A 20,772-nucleotide genomic window follows, 5' to 3' on the forward strand; every position below is an offset into this window, starting at 1 on the left:
GATATTGACAAATTCTCAATAAAATCAATTTTTCTCGTCGCTGCACAATTTCGCAGTTGGCGTCGTCATGAATGCACGGGCAATTTACGCGGTAACAAAGCAGCCCTGCCAACAGCACCACGCAATACGGCAACAAAATATCGCAAACTCGAATTTCACGAGCTATATTTTCAGTTCATAAAAGTTTATTTGTGCATGCAAAATGTAGAGCTCTTACGGAACTCGGCGGGTATATGCGCCGCAATCATTTTCATACATTATGGTAAATTTAACTTAGCCAACCACTAGACACGATATAAAACTCATTTAATGCGCTCGCAAAGAAGTTTTATTTACATTGCACGGAAAAAAACAAAAAATAAACATAGCAACACTTTAAAACATCAAAAGGGAATTAATTACGAATGTTACTCCGAATCCAGTCTATGTACCGGTAGACGTTACTATAAAGCGAAGGCATGGATGTCCCACAGGGGGAGTCAGCCCGTTTTCCACTCACTACACCCACGACAAAGTACTTCCCGCCGTAGACGGTCATTAAGGGTCCTCCGGAGTCGCCTTTGCATGTGTCCTCTCCAGAATACCCGGCGGCACAGAGCTGTGTGTCGCTCAGAGCCGGATAAAAAAATTTGCATCGCGCCTGTGGCACTAGATTGACGACCGTCGATTGTTTGATGTCAGATATAAACCGACCGTTACTACCCCATCCAGCTACCGCTAATCGCAAATTCGAAAACTCCGGATCGTCAATATTGATCGGGGGCAGACAAATCGGTCGAATATAATCTGAAATTTTTAAACTTAACTAATTAATATCCACCGTTAAAATATAACGTATCGATTGGTTTTGGTGAAATTAAAAACCTGTATATGGAACGTTCCCACGTAGTCTGATTAATGCGATGTCATTACTGAGGCTATTGTCGTCATATAGGGGGTGTCGAATAACATCTTCTCCGTACATTATTAAATTTTGTATGCACTTCTGACCGACACCTAAGACCATTTTGCAGTCGACCGGAAACGATTGCTTATCGTATTCTGCTAGATGAACTTCAACACTGAAATGAAGTAAATGTTACAACTCATCTTGGATTTAACTTCTCCTCAGTCGTACACTCCTAACGGAGTGGTCGTGGTTACGTATGTCTTAATGCTTGGTTGCGGCTTTTGAAAGATTTCTCCATCTCTGTCTATTTGTGACGGTATGTGAGTAAGGGAACACTTTGTAGATGACTTAATCAAGTCTGTCCACCTTGTGGATGATCGGCCGCGAGAGCGTTGACCGTCTACTCTTCCTTGAACCACTAAACGTTCCAATGAGCTTTCATTACGAATGAGATCATTTAATAATTTAACTTATAATATTTATGATAAATGGTTGTTGAGATTAAATCTAACAAAGTTATTTTATACTAGTTCCTTTTGTTGAATTTCTACACGTTAATTTTGTTTCGATAGCAATGCATTTTTATGGTATGAATTAATATCCAATATTGTGGTAATTGAATTTTGAATAAAGTCAAACTTACTTGGCTATTGTGCCGTTTGGATCAAACACACAATGTCCGGCGGTGAGTACGTAGCGAGAACTGATGAGAGATCCTCCACAATTGAACGCCGCTTTGTGGGTCCCATAATTGAATGTCGTTTTCAACAGAACTGTCCACGGATATTGATATAACTCTGTTTCGGTACCACCTGTTTCCCAAAAAAAAGTAGTACCCAATTTCAATTTTGCCTTGATATATATTTAGAAGAATTTAAAATATAATTAAAAGTACTTTAAAATTTTAATCTAGCGCTTATTATTTTGATTTTCTTTATTTTCAATGTTTCAAACAATTTACGTGTTCGTGGTCAGGGACGAGATGACTAGGGTGTAATTTGTTGACGTTAAAATAATGTCTTAACTATATACCATGCAATATAATGTATATTATGATAACTACCGTCATAATGCGAGATTAAACCGTTAAAGCAATCATAACTATGTCCACGAGTCGCGAAAACTGAAAAAAATAAAACTAGAACAGTAAAAACGATTGAAAATATATATTTCGTAAATCTTTCGTAAATCTTTCTTTGATTTTATCCACTTTAGTTTGAAGTATAATTGAAAGCTTTCCTACTTTACATCGGGTTGTTGGTTTAGGACATTCGATAGAAAATAGTTTCATCTTACCTGCGATGCGAGTCGACGACTTAATTAATTCTCTTTTCTTCCGATTGATATGACTCTGACTATTCTGCCATAATGGTATTGATGGGTCAAGCATGGGTTTTAAAGGTTTCCAAGTATTTTGGATGTACGGTTTCTGAGCCCAAATTGTATTCGGGATGGCTGCGTGCAAGTGAGTTATGTTATTAAGCCGTAAAAATTAGTTTTTTTTTCGGAAAGTTTATGATTTCAGAAATATAACAATATGTGTGTCATATAAGATAATTCAATGATGTAAACAAAATGCATAACAGTGATAATGGAGAGCTCAGAAAATTTTCATTCACCAACAGTGCGCGTGCATTGCATTATTAAATTTTAAAAATGTGTATTTCCTTCATAACAGCTTTGCAAAACAACTCACCTGTTAGCCTGTCAGTTTCAGTAGCCTCCAGGCCACAACACCCCGTATTAGGATCAGGCGGAAAGCTTGTTAATGGGGAGCACTGGCTATATGTGTTTATATTTCCCGGGCTATTATTTAAACTCGGAAAATACGAGGTTTTTGTTCCAGGATCAAGTGTCGGCTGCGGTGTTCTCGGGATAAGAACGTTTACTCGTGGTTTAGGTTTTCCTTGGTCAACACTAAGGTCTTCGGGGTGAGACGGCTTAGGATTTGATATTAACGGATCTAAATTACCACTGGCCGGATTCACTTTAGTATTATTGGCTGAGTTTTGTTTCTCTAGATCCCAAATACCATTTGGGCAGCATATCTGAAATAAATACTTAAATATGTTAATTTTTGTCCTACATAGGTACATGAGCTCACGGTCCTCCTAAATTCAAGTGAGTACCAGAGCAAACATACGTCATAAAATATCGTTACCTTCAGATTGTCTTCATTGTATCTTATGACGTCTTCCCTAACTTTCGAACCAGAACGGTAGCGATATATAGGTATATATAAACATAATATAAGTTGCGGTGGGGGCTAAATATGTCTTACGACTTTCTTTTTTTTTAGCTTTTATGAGCTTGGTATGCGTAAGTTTGTTTTAAGTAGGAGAATTTTTGAACGTCATTTTTACATATTTCTTTACGACCTTCGATTAACTTGAATGTTTCGCTAAGGACCGATGACAATAGAATAAATTTATAACTTCACTCTAATATCAATAGTGTCAACTGAATAAAAATAAAGATTTGGTATTAACGCGTGTTTTTTTTTCACTACATAGTATAAAACAAAGTCGCTTTCTCTGTCCCTATATCGCTATGTATGCTTAAATCTTTAAAACTACGCAACGGATTTTGATGCGGTTTTTTTTAATAGATAGAGTGATTGAAGAGAAAGGTTTATATGTATAATAACATTCATTAAATAGTGGAGAAATCAGTAATAAATTACAGTTTCCGAAGCGAAGCGAGGGCGGGTCGCTAGTAAAATTATAATACATATATTATTTTATACGATAATACATATATTTTTTCCTTCATTATATGAGTGAATCTGCTAAGTACGTATTTTCTAAGAAATCTCGTATCTGCCTTCGGGATTTGTATCCCGATAAAGTCGCATTGTTCGACATGAATACACGAACCGTCTTATTCTTTAATCCGCAAGCGCTTCTGTGTATTTACATAGGTAAATAAGTTGTATGTACAAGTATGTCGCCTCGTTTACCGGTCAGTGCCTCAACTTGTATCGTGTAGTTTGATTCCCAATGGAATAGACTTAATGTCTACGTTAGCTTTATGGGTTTCAGTAAATATAAGACTATTTATTTTAGTTATATTGCTATAATATTCAAATCTAAGTAAATTATATTCGAAAATTAATTAATAGAATCTTCAACAAATTTGTTTGTTAAAACTTTATTGTCGTACTTTATTGTAAAAATATATAAAAACTAGCGACCCGCCCTCGCTTCGCTTCGGAAACATTAAAACACACATGAAACCAAAAAAAAAATAAAAAAAAAAATAAAAAAAGTAGCCTATGTTCATCAGGGACAATGTCGGCTTCTAATGGAAAAAGAATTTTTCAAATCGGTCCAGTAGTTTCGGAGCCTATTCGAAACAAACAAACAAACAAATCTTTCCTCTTTATAATATTAGTATAGATATATAAAAATGAAGTAAAACCATTGATTGCTAGTGAAATTCAGAGTACTATTCCATCGGTAAAATAAATGGTGGTGAAGTAAACATTAAGCTTTTTTATTGGAACTACTTAAATCCGTTGATCACGTAAAATTAATCACTGATCTTTGTTTGTTAGCGTAGTAGGATACCATTAGGATTGGCAGCGATTACTGATTAGGTAGTTAAAAAGTAGGTAATTATTTAGTAGCTTTTCGTATATAAATCGTTTCGTATATATTTTTAAAAATAATTAATTTATTTATATGTACTAGAGGTCCCGCAGTAATTAATTGGAATTGTAAGTTTGTACACTATTATGATTCTATTTTATACTTCAATAATCACAAATTTCGCCAAGGCTACACTATAAAAAAATATTAAAAAAGACAAACAATATTTAATCTATTCTCAATTTGACCACAGACGTCAAGAACAGAAGTTTGACAATAAATAGTAGGTATGCGTGTGTGCGTCAAATACATTGTATGTAGTGTGTGTAATGTTTTCTTTATTGATTTAATGTATCTTTTAAGCATTATTTTTAAAAAATATTAGCGTTGTGCACTTCGTCTCTATATTCTCTATAAGTGTGGAAAATTTTATACTTCTCCGACCGCGCAATTTTCGTAAAAAGGGATACAAAGTTTTTGCTTCACGTATTAATATGTAGACGTATGTTGCATTTGATGTTTCAATACTCACATAGCCTTCATTAGCATTCGCAGTAAAACCACCAACTCTGCTGTTCCCATGATTATGAGGGCTTGAACAAGGATATTTAGTGACCCAACCCTGTTGTTCATGTGGGGTCATGTTACCGAATAATGAGCACTTATCTTTGTGTACACACTGGTCGCATACATCTGAAAATAACGCAATTCAAATTGCAATTTTAAATCAAATGTTTAAAACACACATTTCTGACATATTATATGTAATTCATATATATATTTTTTTGCTTAAATGGGTGGACGAGCTTACAGCCCACCTGGTGTTAAGTGGTTACTGGAGCCCATAGTCATTAACAACGTAAATGCCGCTACCCACCTGAGACATGAGTTCTAAGGTTTAAATTTTGTAGTATAACGCCTGCCCCACCCTTTAAATCGAAACGCATTGCTGCTTCACGGCAGAAATAGGCAGGGTGGTGGTACCTACCCGTGCGGATTCACAAGATGTCCTACCATCAGTAAAAAAGTATTCAGTAAACTTTTAATTTTTTCATATTATTTACTAATCAACTGGCATTAATTGTATTGCTATATTTTATTAACGTTTTACTTTTCATTTAAGTTACAGAATAGCGCTCTCGGAACGTACTGCACAAAAAATTATATGCGTGGCCTTAAAACATATTTTAATCTGCTCATTTTTTTCTTTAATGTACACAAAAATATGGAGCTGTATAGTGTCTAGAATAACATCCACCTCGTCTTTTCCTGTGGGTAAAAGGCAATTAAGGAATTGTTAAGAGAATTAACAGCAGCGTTCATTATTGTCTTTCGATCACTAGCCCGTATTTACTGCTGGTATTGTAAACGCGCATGGATAGGTAAGGCCATCCCGAGTATATGCAGCGCGATGCAGTCATGCGTTCAGGTCTGAAGGGTGCGTGAACCCTCATACAGTACATCTAAGACTTTAGCCCCCTGTCTTGAAGTGGTGGCGTACACGTTATGATATTTATAGGCTCTGCTTAATACTGGTGTACAGGAAAAAACTAGTCAAATTATATGGTGCCTTTCACAGCATGCGAAGTACTTTTTCTATATAACGTATAAACTTACCGTTTGATATTATAATATTAATAGAAATAAATATAATAAATGAAAAGAAATTGCCAAGGTACTGTATAATTTACCATTAACGTTAAGTTAAACATCAATATACGCGTAATTTGAGAAGAAAAGTCGTATTAAGTAGGCCCAGTTTTGAAGCGATGTGTGTATTTCTTCGTGTTTTCCCCGATATGTTAAATTACTAAATATTTGCATACCTTTGCGTGTCGCAGTTACAAAAAGGCTTACACTTCCTAAAAATGAAATATGACAAATTAAAGACACCCGCATTTTACACAAAAACTTAAACTAGATGTCACACACAATGTCCGCTAATGAACGTTTGTTAATGACTGACTAAAATACTACAACAATGGTATATCTACTTACTTTACTAATTATTGATTGACAAAGGAAATCTAAGTTATTTATTAATTACGACCTAATAGTTTTAATAGAACTAACAAGCACTTGATGAATGATAACAATTAAATAAGTACCTACATAATATTTTTCTTAGAATGCAATAATAGATTTTCTCAATTCAGGCATGATGTGGGCCAACTTTTTTTTCTATTTCTATATGCAGAGGAAACTAAAGAAAAACTATTATAAAGGTACTAGCTTTTGTCTGCGACTCCGTTCGCGTGGAATAGTTACTTTGGCATAACGCTAAATTTTACCCCCATTTCATTTACCTACTAAGTGAAAATATTTGGAAATATTCTTTATTGGTGCTCCGCTTGTATTGGTCTTAGCGTGATGTTATATAGCCTATATATAGCCTTCCTCGATAAATGGGCTATCTAACACTGAAATAATTTTTCAAATCGGACCAACAAACTCTTCAGCTTTATAATATTAGTATAGATAAGGTGAGGTACGAAATAAAATTTTAAAGAGAATAAAACCCTACATAAGGTTTCACGTATAACTCCTAAACAGAATTTTAGAATTACCGGTGGCCAATTGGTTTCAGCTTCGATAAACAGGATCACGGCGTAGACCACACCATGTCCTGCGCTTGAAATTCAATTAGCAGTGTGCCACCACACACCCCCGAAACTTCCCATAACACGAAATCACACACACAGATACACACATGTTTGTCTCTGCGGTTAGAACACCTAACTGTTTCCTACTACTGTTATTGATTTCAACCTCTTTGTAATCGCTAAACTGAGTCATGCAAAAAATATGTGTAAATCATAGGTTTTTTTTTAAATAAAGCATTAAATTAAAAAAAAACATTTAAAGGAAAATTTCCTAGATTTGTTTAATTTTTCACAGTTAAACCATAGAAAGGTAAACGTGCTCACGATCCATAAACTATAAAAAAAGTCAAAATCACAAAAAAAGTTATTACGTAATTATACAAACCGACTCTTTATTGATGATTTTAAGGGTCATCCGTAATACCGTACGATTAAGATTTCAACCTCATATCTCAAGATGGCTGAGGGAATTCACGTCGTGATGTCTAGGGTCCTCACTAATCATTTCAGTCCAGGTAGGCCGTGAGATAGTTCAAAATTCTTCGTAAAAAACGTTACTCAATGTAACGTCTACACATCTGTCACACTTGTGGGTTTTTTCAATAGTAGGTAATTACTGTTATCTGTCTCACATAACTTAGTTCCTTATTTGGGAAATCCTATCTCATATTAAACATTTAACCCAGTAGCCTGGAACAATTAAACAAAAGATAAATTACCCCATCATTCAATTAAGAACTAATCAAAATTGTCTTCTCACAAAAAAGCTTTACTGACCTGATTAGATCATTTCATCCAATTTCGTAAAGAGGTCCTCATTAAATTAGCACCGAGACATTAATTTTTATTAAAATCTCGTCTTGAAAGAAAATATTAGCTTTATTATTTTTTTTTCGTATATTTTTATACAAAGCCTGATACAACCTCTGATGTATTGTTGTAGACAGCCACACTTTCGATTACTTCAATTTCATACATACGCACTACTCGGATCTTGAGCTTTTGGTACAATTTAATGTCGAGGAGCGGCGTGTTAATCTTTCGTTATTTTATAAGTTTCCGGACATTCTTGAGACATATTTCAACTAGATTATATTGAAGCTAAGAAATGGGGAGAAGTATGTAGAAAAATAAAGTGGATGTGAAGATACGAAAACCGTTGTAGAAGTAAATTATATTTAATTTACTTTAATTTCGAATAAATAAAAAATGAATTGCTGTTCGTTAGTCTCGCTAAAACTCGAGAAGGGCTGGACCGATTTGGCAAATTTTGGTCTTGAATTATTTTTGGAAGTCTAGAGAAGGTTTAAAAAGTAGATAAATATGAAAATGCTCGGAATTAAATAAAAATAACAATTTTGTTTTTCCTTTGATGTGTCCCCCATCGGACGGATTCCTTTTGTTTGTTTTAAGTTTGTTTTATACAAAAGTTTAGGTCTTTTATTTATCGATTAAGACACTACGAAGTCGGGGAAGACGGGTTAGCTAGTTTGTAATAAATACAACGCTTGGTTTTTTTGTTACAATGTTATTCTGGTTGTTTGTTTTTGGTGCGACCAAAATGTGTGCTATAAGAGTAAGCTATAAGTGAAAAACAGTATTACAGTCATTGAAAACAGAACGCGTGTTAATTAGGAAAAGAAATGGAATAGTACCGTTACAAAAGCTCACAATGTACGCAGCAACTATTGCGATGTCAAGAACTTCCTGGTTAATTACTATCATTATTATTACATACCCAATTAAATAGAGACTTGGGTTCAGTAATGTTCGACCAAGACATAACAGAGTAGCCAATTTAATTTAGGTCCTTTTAAGTGCCTAGTTTTTGGCCTCGTTCCAAAAGTTCTGGAATCGTAAACCTGAATTATGAAATTGAATAAGGCCCTGCACTTGAGTCAACGTCTACTAAATATGACCAATATGTTTTCAGTTTTTGATTTGAAAAAAAAAAACATAATTTAATCAATACAATAATTTAGAAATACAAGTTAGTCTCATAACAATATCTTGCTGTTTATCGGTGAATTTTTCATCGATTTTTATCAAATAACTATTCAACAACTTTCTTTGCAAAGTGACAAAGAACTTTATGCGATAACTTTTATTTTTCACCCCCCGTGTTTTCCCAAAGACAGAACTTCCGTGTAACGAATGTCTGGTTTCAATCTTCCCTCAATTAACTTCAGGGTACGTTCGATTCGACAAGTGCCACTTAGTTTTAATGGCACGATATAGCAAGGATTTTTGTCAAGGGTGGAACCCTAACATATGAAAAGGGTTGTAACATAATATACTTTTGTAACTACTTTGTTTTATTGAATTTCTATTTGATAGTAATGCTTTCTGATGCCACACTATAATAATTACACAGTCTCATTGGATGGATCATGGACATTTCATTCCCTTTTATTCTTTACTCTATTCATTACATTTGTAGGTAGATAAGTGTATAGTCCACCTGATGTTAAGCGGTCTTCGTCAACAGGCTGCAACAACATCAGCAAACCACCTGCTGCTGCCTGCTGCTAAGGATTCTCCTTGAACCTCGAAGAAAAACATGTTATACCACTCTGGAAACCGTGAGGGGAGCTCATTCCAAAGCCGAATGGTAGGTACGTGGCAAAAATATCCCTGGAAAGACACTGTAGATGAACGCAGCGGTTCTATACATTAGGGATAAGCTCTGCTCTGGAATGAATTGCTCTGTTCTCTGCTGAACAAAGAGAAACGATAGGTTCATCTTGAACGATTTCTCAGAGTTCTAAAACACAGCAAAACGAAGTCTTTCTATAGACCCGGAGGCTCTAAAGGATCTGTGTGAACGAGTTTTTCGATAGTCCGAACAGCCCTGCATGGAGTCAAGTCCAAGTAGCTGGTATTTGGGAGTACTGATCCAGAGATGGAAGCAGTAATCCACGCCAGGTCGGCCTTGTACTTTGTGAAGCACTTTTTTTTTTGTTTACCTATGCTGATAGCCTTGAAAGGCTATTTCAGCTTCGCCCTAACATTTAGGTGAGCTCACGGGGCTCAAACCTGTACGACGTTGCTAACACAAACCCTAGCAAGAGCCGTACTTCGCAGCTACCACCTGATCGGAAACGCGACCCACTGAGAAGATCCGGCGAGAAACTCAGTGGGCTGTGTCTGTGGGTTAATTTACTCGTCGAGCCCTTTGTCGCGAGCGACGGGTTGGACGAGGATGATGACCGGTGCTTGAGGTACCTAAAAGCACCGTTAGTGGATCGGGAGGATCCGAAATGACGTGTTTTGGGCGACGTCGACTGCTTTTCATTCTGTACGCAGGATCGGAAATGTAGTTACCGGAAAAGCACATAACGAGATTGTCTAGGTATTAATCCAGAGTCAGAGCTGAGCGGCTTTCTCCAACACCGAGTTCAGAGGCATAGAAAAATAGACTAACACGATACAATTAGTACGATTTCAAAATAAAAATATATAGGTAACATTAATATTTAGAGATACAGACCGAAAAATCTCATTTAATACTTTACCTTTTTCATTCGAAAAACATCGTGATTAACGGGCACGATTTATGATACCGATGATAATGAATTATGTCGTTTATTTCGAAAACGCCTTTGCCTTCGTTGGAGCAAACGTTATAAACGACGTGCATCCCCACTGCACGTGTCAAATCATCGATCATAGTTCTTAGCGTGTCAGAAATGGGGAGTTGCTGCTCTAAATCGATACAAATGTGTTTCATTTTTTTTTCTGTCGCATATATGTTTGTTTTACGCATGTTAAGAACCTTTAAGTCGATCGACACTAGTTCAAGATCAAGACAATTCGACGACCTTCATGGACCTAACTTCATTAATTTGTTGCTTTAAAATTAAGGTCATCTCAACTTTAAAATACTTACTTTGAACACTAGGAACTTATGTTATGTATGTGGAGGAAAGACAGCATGGAAGAAAAGACGTGATTTTTCACAGTCAAGGCCGCATAATATCGGTGCTGGGAATTACGCAGACCGCAGCAGGGTTTTCTCATCTAGGGTTTTTTTCATTTGGTACTTTTAGGGTATTAAGTAACTTGGAAATATTCAACGGAGCGAACAATGAAGACGAATTGTCTCATCGTTCCTATCTTCATGCTAAAAATTTCAGCAGAACATTTTTTCCAGGATCACTTGGTTTATGAATGGCATTGAAATATTGTTCTTAAAAAATATCAAATGCTATGGAGAAATATGCATAAGACTGTTGTTCATCCAAAAATATGTAACATAATACATCACGTAGGTAAAGAAATAATAAATAATCTTTCAATAGATGATCTCTAATACCGGCCCTAAGCATTTGCCGGGACCATAGACTACTACTACACAAATATCGCTATATGAGTTCAAAGTCTTAATTACATCGTATGAGGCATCCACCCGACTTTGAACGCACGAACGTTTTGCGGCCGTAATAAGCACGATCATGGTATCAGCCTAAGCAGATAATAAAGTTATCGCAATACCAGCAATAATTACGTAAACTAATATACGTAATAATAATATGTTTTGCGTGTTTTTGGAACGAAGTTCCTTATGGGACGATGCGGAGGGGTACCCTAACCGGGAAAAAACGTCCGTAACGTAAGATTTTTATTATTTATGTATAGTCTTAGTGTGATGGCTATACAGTGTCTAATGTATAGTGATGAACCGTGATGACGGTTATTATTATTGCTCATATAAATAGCTGTTTCTTTGTATATTATTATTATATATTTTTTATAAATCGTTATGTATAAAATAAAGTTGATAACTTTTTATAGTAGTTTTTTTTTTCAATAAAAAACATCATAAATCAATTTCAAAAAATCAATCAAAAATGTATACCCGAATAATTGTTTTCTTTATACCTCGAATAAAACGTAAGATTAATATTTTTATAATAAGAAACTTCGTTCCTATCCGGTGTCCCACGACACCACACATCTTTTTTTATTAATTAGACGATGCATTCTTTTATCACAGAACTTGTTCGTCAGCAAGTTGCCCACTGCCTGAAGTATTTTAGCTTTGACACAGTCACGTGATTGGAAACGAATGCCCCTGCCATGCAATGCAATGCCTCCAACCCATTAAAGCATCGATAATTGTCATAATAATTTTCACTGAAATCTTAAGGTGAGCATGCCTATAAAGGGGTAAGAGCTCACAGCCCAACACCGTGGTTACTGGAGCCCATAGACATCCACAACGTAAATGCCGCCACCCACCTTGAGATATGAGTTCTAAGGTCTCAGTATAGTTACAATGGTTGCCCCACCTCTCAAACCGAAACTCATTACTGCTTCACGGCAGAAATAGGCGGGGTGGTAGTACCTACCCGTACGGACTCACACGAGGTCCTACCACCAGTAATTTATTCTATCGGTGATTAAGATAGTTCTAATATTTAAATATGAAATATCGAACCAGTGCAAAATTGAAAATATTTTACGAGTACCGATAACTCGATTTGTCTTAATTCGGAAGCAGCCCATATTCATTTCCGTGGTTAACTGTATTTTCCCGTAGGCAAATTTGAGCGATTGCCGCTTCGGGAATTTGTGGCTTTTGAATGCGACATATTGCTTGTTCATTTATTGTTTTTGTATAAAAAATACTAACAATAAATAAATAAATAAATAAATAAATATTTTTACTAACGATCACGCCACGTTAACTGGTCCCGTGATAAGTTCGTAAAGAACTTGTGTTACAGGTACCAGATAACGGATATAAATGTAATATTTTTATTATACACATACATATATTTAATATATATCCATAACCCTGGAAAATACATTTATATTTATCATACAAATATCTTCCCTTGGCGGAATTCGAACCCGCGACCCCCTTGTGTAGTGACCATGTCACTACACCAGACGGCCGTTAAAATAATATATAAATGTACATAAAATAATTCAATAAGTCTATTATAGTAAATAAAGTACATTCAATTTATATTACGAAGTAACCAACAGTAGGTACACAACCTTGATTTGTTTTGTTCGACCGCATTTTTAAATTGGTTTTCATACCAAAATATTTTATCTGTTATCATTTTAAATTACACGTTTTTTTACTAAAAACAAAGGTGCAAACTAACAAAATATCAAGTGATATTCTCGCTCGCGTCCTTTGAAGAGAGGTTTTTTCTTATATAAATTAGTTTTTAAATGAAACTTTTGATATGAGTTTACTTAAAAAACCATTGACATGTATAATATCCACACACGGAATCAGACACTCGTTCGTAAGCAATAATGTTTTAATGAAAACAAATCTGTACCTTTTATGCACATATGTATGAGAATAATTTAAAATATAAAATGCGAAGTGTCGACGTCATATGTGCGTGTGCGGATGTGCGTCGGAAACATATTGCGTTCAACGGACGACGCGACTAAAAATGTTCGAACAGGAAATAATAAAAAAAAAAAACTTTTTAATTCAGTTTCGCTTCTTGTCGAGTGTTTCGGGAAAAATGTTTGAGAGTTTTTTTTTTTCGTCTTGATTTCGTTTATTGTATTGTGTTTATTTAGTTTGTTTTGATTGCGGCGAAGGCGAATACAACCTGTTTTACTAGTGTGAAAATATATAGTATTTTCTGCAATTTTTTAAGTCGTTTTGAAGTCGTCGTGGCCTAAAGGATTAGACGTCCAGTGCATACGTGTTGAGCGATGCACCGGTGTTCGAATTCCGCTGGCAAGTACCAATTTTTCTAATGAAATCCGTACTTAGCAAATGTTCTCTATTGACTTAACACGCAAGATTAGAATTTGTGTAATTACTGGTGGTAAGACTTCTTGTGAGTCCGCACGGGTAGGTACCACCACCCTGCCTATTTCTGCCGTGAAGCAGTAATGCGTTTCGGCTGGAAAGTTGGGGCAGACGTAACTATACTGAGACCTTGGAACTCGTATCTCAAGGTGTCAAGATGTCTGTGGGCTCCGGTAACCACTTAACACCAGGTGGGCCGTGAGCTCGTCCACAAACTTAGGCAATAAAAAAAAACCTAATTAAAATTAATTTTACTGTTCTATCACTTGTCTATATCTTACTCTTTATGCTCGTATTATTGTCAAAGTTTCGGACACTACGGTGCGGAAACGATCAACGAGATTAATCCGAAAAAGTAGTTTCGTAGCAAAATATATCACGTAAATATTTGATCTATTGCAATCTTCAGGCTATAATATTTAGTTGAAAGTTAAAGTTTTCCGATAAGACCGCTCAGAATTGAAGCCTAGTTAGCAGATTATTTATGTGGTATTTATATTTTAATAACAAATTAACGTAAACCCTCGAATGTGAATAAAATGTTTAAATATAAATCAATTAAATTCTATGTTTAGAAAGAATGGCTGATTCCGTTTTCAAAATTCGATTTCCCACAGAGTAAATGATTAAGAGAATTGCTACGCCGATGTTCTCTGATATTTTTTATTTCATGCCCAAGAACCTTAAACATTTTAGCTATTTCCAGATATTAATACTTCATATTATTCCATAATGACTGAGTCGTAGTTACCTAAAGTATAAAGTGCAATTGAGGCGGCTATGCGCTAAATAAATCTTAGTCCCGCAGGCAGGTACCTATAGTTTTTTTAATGAAATACGTGCTCAAAACATATTCATAACATCTGAATTTCGGGTAATTACTGTATATTTTTAATATAGACCCCATGGTTGCTGGTGGCATTCACGTTGTAATGTCTGTGTGGGCTTTAGTAATCACCTAAAATCAGGAAGTCCGTGAGCGCATTCATCTATACGTGTAATTAAGCGCATACTCATTTTTTAAATGCACTCATGCTCATTTCGAGTTCATTGACGCCGGAATGTTTTATCTGTCTTATTTTTTTTCAGGAAACATATATTTTTTTAAATTCTATTTTGTTCACATTATGATTCATTCTTCTTAAGATACTATATAATATTTTTTCACTAAAATATGTACTACATAGTTCTGTTTCATTTGTGAGTAGAAAATTCTTAAAATGGGAATCGATTTAGTGTCAGGAATACCTACCCTGGCGACCACTACTGATCAGTAGATCTATGTACAAATACATAGTCAATTAGTAATGAGAAACAACAAAAGCAAATCATACTTATTGGAATACCTTCATAATTACTTGATCGCCATTGTTTTAAAACAACTAAGGAATTTTGTAATTACCTTAGAATGTAAAAAAAAAATGGCTTGCACCGTTTAACTGCGCATATTTTTTGTAAGTAAGCAGTTTAGATATTATGATGTCAATTATATGCGTTTCATTGTATGCGATGTCAATCATATGCATTTATATGCGAAATGCAAATTGTAGAACCAAAAACGGATAAAGTAAAAGATACACCATAAACATAAATAGATACTACAGTCACTTCCTCTGACACGCACCCATAGACACAGCCCACTGAGTTTCTTGCCGGATCTTCTCAGTGTATCGCGATTCCGATCCGGTGCTAGATTCTGTGAAGCACTGCTCTTGCTAAGGCTAGTGTTAGTAATGTCCTCAGAGCCCCGTGAGCTCACCTATTCGCTCGGTTACGCTGGCACAGCCTCTAGAGGCAACCAGCATAGACAGGATAGAAAGATAGGATAGAAGGATAGAAAGAGATAGAAATACACGTTGCTATACGGATATATGGAGATATAACCCAATGAGGACTGACGTCAGACAGGCAACTGGTCGTATAACTCATATCAAATTCCTATGCAGCTTGATAAAAGGGTAGGCAGCGCCGACCCTTTAATGTGGGATAAAGACAAGAATGACAAGAAGGAGAACAAGAATGCTTGTCTATACTAATATTATAAAGAGGAAAGATTTGTTTGTTTGTATTGAATAGGCTCCGAAACTACAGAACCAATTTGAACAATTCTTTCACTGTTTAGAAGTTACACTATTCCCGAGTGACATAGGCTATAATCTTTTTTGAAAAAAATTAGGGATCCTTACTAAAACTCCAATAATGTAACCCAAGGTATAAAAAAATTACCTAAAATATTCTTTACATCGCCTGCCCTGCGAAAACTATTGATGATAGAATAAAATAATGTACTACGACTTTGTAGAACACCTTATTGTTTACAAAAAGTGTTGCGACAGCATAGTCTAAATATTGTAGTTATGCCGCAATAAGTGTTCTTTTATTTAAAAAAAGAAAACAACGTCAAATATCGTTGAAATTTTTGTGCCGAGTGGAGCCGGTGTGGGCCGCTTGTACATAATATATTTAAATTTTTTTTGGCTGTGTTAAGCGAATAGTCCCCGGTTCGAAATGCGGCAAATACGTTTTCAAGTACAAATTTTATATAATTAAAAAACTACTTTTAAAGTTAGCATTCGGTTATCTAACCTCACTAACATAATACATTAACGTAATACCTCATTTACTGGTGGTAGGACCTCTTGTGAGTCCGCACGGGAAGCAGTAATGCGTTTCGGTTTGAAGGGTGGGGTGGCCATTGTAACTATACTGAGACCTTAGAACTTATATCTCAAGGTGGGTGGCGCATTTACGTTGTAGATGTCTATGGGCTCTAGTAACCACTTAACACCAGGTGGCCTTGAGCTCGCCCACCCATCTAAGCAATAAAAAAATATATTCAATATTTAACGAATAGCACTTAAGTCCTACACGACCACGAAAACCGTAAAGTATTCTGAAAAATCGGTAAAATAAACTGATAAATGAAATACGTGAGATTAAACCGTAAACATAATTTAATTATGTATACGGCTCGCAAAAATCTCAGAAAATTCTATACCTATTTTTTGTTTGTTTTTTATAGCTATTAGAGAGTTACATGTGTTCACGAGAACTCATCGTCGGCAAGCGCTTAATGTTGTTTATTTAACGGCCGTCTGGTGTAGTGGTAAGTGACATGGTCACTACATAAGGGGGTCACGGGTTCGAATCCCGCCAACGGTATATATGATAAATATAAATGTCTTTTCCAGGGTTATGGATGTATATCAAATATATGTATGTGTATAATAAAAATCTTACATTTATTTCCGTTATCTGGTACCTGTAACACACGTTCTTTACGAACTTATCACGGGACCAGTTAACGTGGCGTGATCGTTAGTAAATATTTATTTATTTATTATTTATTTATTGTCTATGACGTGACTTAAACTAAGGTTGCGTTCGAGGTATTTATTTGTACGCCAAACAGAAAATTAAATGAAGGCAGATTGAAACGAGTTTCCCCAACCTCTAGCTAGCTGCTTCATAATTCTAAAACATTAGTTCCCTAGCCTTCAGAAGTGCGTGCGACCCCGCGGAGCACTCAGTCTCACACGTTACGAGCGCTTATAATTTCGAAACACTCCCAACATTCATCAACGAGCGAAAGACTCACTTGAACTGTGACTTCGTGAATGTTTTTGCAGTTTTCGTAGTCAACGTTCGCTCCTTTACGTTTTATGTTGCGCAGTGGAATTAACTTACAGTATGTACAGAGCGTTTTGAATGACTCTCAATAAACGTTTAAAAATATCGTAGAAATTAATGTAAATTCAGGCCCGGGAGGAGGGCACCCCTTAGCATCCAGTCATACCCGATATTCCGCAAAAGAGGGCCGAGCACCGAGCACTGTGGAACATCGTGCACGACCGGGAATCGGTGCACGATCCCACCATGTCCGGTACACGTGACCTGTGGTGATGGTGTGTTGTGATTGTAATTTCTATAGCTCCGGGTATCTACCGAATATCACATGGGTCGTGAACTAATCCGATCGTATATACTATAGGCCAATCGAATTTTGTTTTCTAAAATGATGACTATAGTAAAAACATAATTTAAAAAATTCTAGAATTGTTTATTGAAATTTTTGAAATTTAGTAGATCGAAAGGAGCGTCACAATTTTGAGCAGCTGATGGTGACAGGCAAGATAGGAGGCAAATGTCCCAGAGGGCGTAGTCTCACGAGATGATCGGACCAAATTTGGTCTTGTCTGGACATCAAGCTCCACGAGGCCAAGGATCGCAGCAGATGGAGAACAATCGTACAAGAGAGATTGATGCAGAGGCGGAGTCTCGACCCTCAGTAATGAGGATAACGACGCAAGGAGGAGAAGGAGGAGGAGTAGATCGAAGGTCGTAATATTTTAAAAGTAGGTATATTCGCATTTCGAATTGGGCTTTTGCTGCTAAATTGATGAGCTATGTATTATAATTTTTACTAGTAAACTATAAAATCATTTTATATTACAAAAAGGAAATTGAATACTGCAATATTTTTCAACTGAAGCAGTTAACAATGATGCTTTGAAATGCACCGGGTCTTTCAGGTGAGGACGTGAAAACTATGCGAGCGAAACGCTTCAAAAAGTGTAGATAATTAAACGCTAAAATGGCTGCCCTTTTTTTTTTTTTTTTTTTTTTTCTCAGGAGGAAATCGCCGGACTTCCGCCCTCCACTGGGGATGGAGGGCGGGGCATGTCAGAGTCGAACTGACTAAAACCTCCTGTCGCTCAACAACCAACGTCCAAACCTCGCATGAGACAGAACTCATGAAGAGGCAGAGGGGGGAAAGTGAAGCGTTTAGTGCGGAGCACATCTCTCCCATCACCCTCCCCCTCGGGACGCCGGACCGGCGGTCGTCGGCGCCACGACCACCAGCCCTCTCGGTCGGCAGGCTATCCGAAGCCCGCCTAGATGGCGCCGGTTAGAGTGAGCTATCCTATGGAATACCCCGCTGGACCAGAACCAGCGTGAGTCGAGGATAGCCGGCCTTCCATCACCCGGATGCTCTTGCGTAAAACGCGTGCAGAGCAGCTTGCACGTCGTCTTCTTAGGCCCCCCTCGCCGGTCCCCAGACCGACATGTGAGGGGGACCCGAAACACTTAGAGGGCCAGGGCTTGGGCGAGATCCGCCTCCCTGGCCCCCGCTCGACGGCGGCGGGATTGTGCGTCTCTCACGCGCCCCGCCGCCTCCTTCTGCGAGATGGTGCACTCGCAGAAGTTGAGCATCGCCTTCCACGACTCGTCGTCGCCGAGCATCGATGCCACGACACTCGGCAACGACAAGTCGTTTCCTATTTTTGCGACGAGGACACGGCGCCACCCCTCCCATGCGGGGCAGGCAACGAGCGTGTGCTCCGCCGTGTCCAAGTCGCAACCACAATGGTGGCACTCTGCCGTCGGCTCGGCTCCGATCCGGTGCAGGAACTCACCGAAGCAACCATGCCCAGTGAGCACCTGCGTGAGCCGGAAAGTGAGGCGTCCTCTGTCACGATTCACCCAATCCACAAGGACCGGGCGAATCGCCTCGACGGTCCTACGACCGGCCGAAGGATCAGCCAGCCGTCTGGACCATGACTCCAGCACGGACCGCCGAGATTGGGCCCTCCGCGCTCTGACCACACAGGGGCTGGGACGCGCCACGCCCCGGGCACGAAGGTCAGCCCGCCACTGATAGTCAGCAGCGAGCGCCTCCGCTTCCAGAATCCAAGGCGGCGTCCCAGCCAATACACACGCCGCCTCAAAGGAGATGGTGCGATAACCACGGATGACCCTGACCGCGATGGTGCGTTGCGGCCGTTGCAGCAGCTTCGCCACCCCCGCGGCCAGGGACTGGCCCCACACAGGTGCCCCGTATAGGGCCATTGATCGCACCACCCCCGTATAGAGACGGCGCGTCACCTGGTCAGGCCCCCCGACGTTGGGCAGAAGCCGGCTTAACGCGCCGGCCACCCCCAACAAACGAGGGACCAGGTTCTGAAAGTGAGCACGGAAGGAAATGGCTGCCCTTAGCGAAGACTGAAAGAAACGAAATTTAAACCATAGTTTGAGCATACTCAACATTTGAAAAATATGCATTACCTAAAATGAAAGGTTAGTTAGGTTATAATTACAGATATTTTCGTAAAACTAATTCATAAACATGACCTAGGTTATTTTTACTTCTGAGGTAATTATTGTGCATTTGGGTATGTATGTAGTCTTTTTCCGATACTTATACAAATACATAGTTTAACAAGATTTTAACTTATTTTATCGTCTTTACTTGAGGAGTTAAAGACTTTAATTAATTACTTAGGGTATTAATATCAAAAACCGCGCAAACTTGTTGTTTGATATCTTATACCTGCATATGTACATACATGCATTCATACATACATACATATTATATATTTGTATCATTTTTAACTAGTAGTGTAGTATGATCCCGCACAGGTAGGGAATATCTTGTATATTTCCCGCGGAGCAGTAATACTTATCAGTTTTAGGGATAGAAAAGCATTGATACTATTGGGGGATCCACGTAGTGTGACAGGATGTACATATATTAATATATGTAGGTTTAGGTGTGTGGCGAGATCGTCTCTTTATCTACAGCATTAAAAAAGAGAACATTAGCATGAGTTCGTTGAATGTAGAACGTTTACCTATTTTCTGAATGCTCTCATTTAAATTTAACCGCTCATTAATTTTGAATTTTACAAATTGAATCGTTAATTTGTAGATTCATTCGAATCGTAAATATTACGCTCGCTTACACGTAAATATGTATTGTGCAAGTTCATTAACAGTTATTTGATACTGTTATTTAACTTTACCGCATTCCAGTTCGTTTACAAAATAAATATAAATTATCCAAATTGAACCGGAGAGCTGTTGTAGTCTGTTGTAGGAATTGCTTGAGATGATTCC

At 37.5% G+C, this 20,772-nt stretch overlaps 1 protein-coding gene across 5 annotated transcripts; it reads right to left on the reverse strand.

Moving 5' to 3' along the window:
* Positions 1-311: 311 nt before the first annotated feature.
* On the reverse strand, positions 312-6,562 carry LOC105841255 (phenoloxidase-activating factor 3). Of its 5 annotated transcripts, XM_038017046.2 has the most exons (9): positions 6,478-6,562; positions 6,306-6,341; positions 5,012-5,172; positions 2,586-2,937; positions 2,186-2,344; positions 1,953-2,012; positions 1,533-1,701; positions 865-1,061; positions 312-786 (listed from the first exon to the last, which is right to left on the reverse strand). In XM_038017046.2, exons 3-9 carry the CDS (start codon positions 5,120-5,122, stop codon positions 395-397), a joined length of 1,440 nt encoding a protein of 479 aa, XP_037872974.1. In that variant the 5' UTR covers positions 5,123-5,172; positions 6,306-6,341; positions 6,478-6,562; the 3' UTR covers positions 312-394. The 5 variants fall into 5 exon arrangements, with proteins under 5 accessions (XP_037872974.1, XP_062529351.1, XP_037872973.1 ...); XM_062673367.1 differs by lacking the exon at positions 6,478-6,562 and having other exon boundaries at positions 1,533-1,686; positions 6,306-6,432; XM_038017045.2 differs by lacking the exon at positions 6,478-6,562 and having other exon boundaries at positions 6,306-6,432.
* Positions 6,563-20,772: the final 14,210 nt, after the last annotated feature.

This window comes from Bombyx mori, chromosome 17 (assembly GCF_030269925.1).
Source record: "Bombyx mori chromosome 17, ASM3026992v2".
In the NCBI taxonomy this organism is placed as follows: Eukaryota; Metazoa; Arthropoda; class Insecta; order Lepidoptera; family Bombycidae; genus Bombyx; species Bombyx mori.

What these genes read in the sequence shown, in the direction of transcription:
- LOC105841255 (XM_038017045.2), bottom strand. Translation starts at nt 6,378, where the DNA reads ATGCGGGTGTCTTTAATTTGTCATATTTCATTTTTAGGAAGTGTAAGC. An exon ending in TTTAATCTCGCATTATGACG is followed by an intron (nt 1,702 to 1,952) that starts GTAGTTATCATA and finishes TTTGGGAAACAG; the next exon opens with GTGGTACCGAAACAGAGTTA. An exon ending in TGGGAACGTTCCATATACAG is followed by an intron (nt 787 to 864) that starts GTTTTTAATTTC and finishes TAAAAATTTCAG; the next exon opens with ATTATATTCGACCGATTTGT.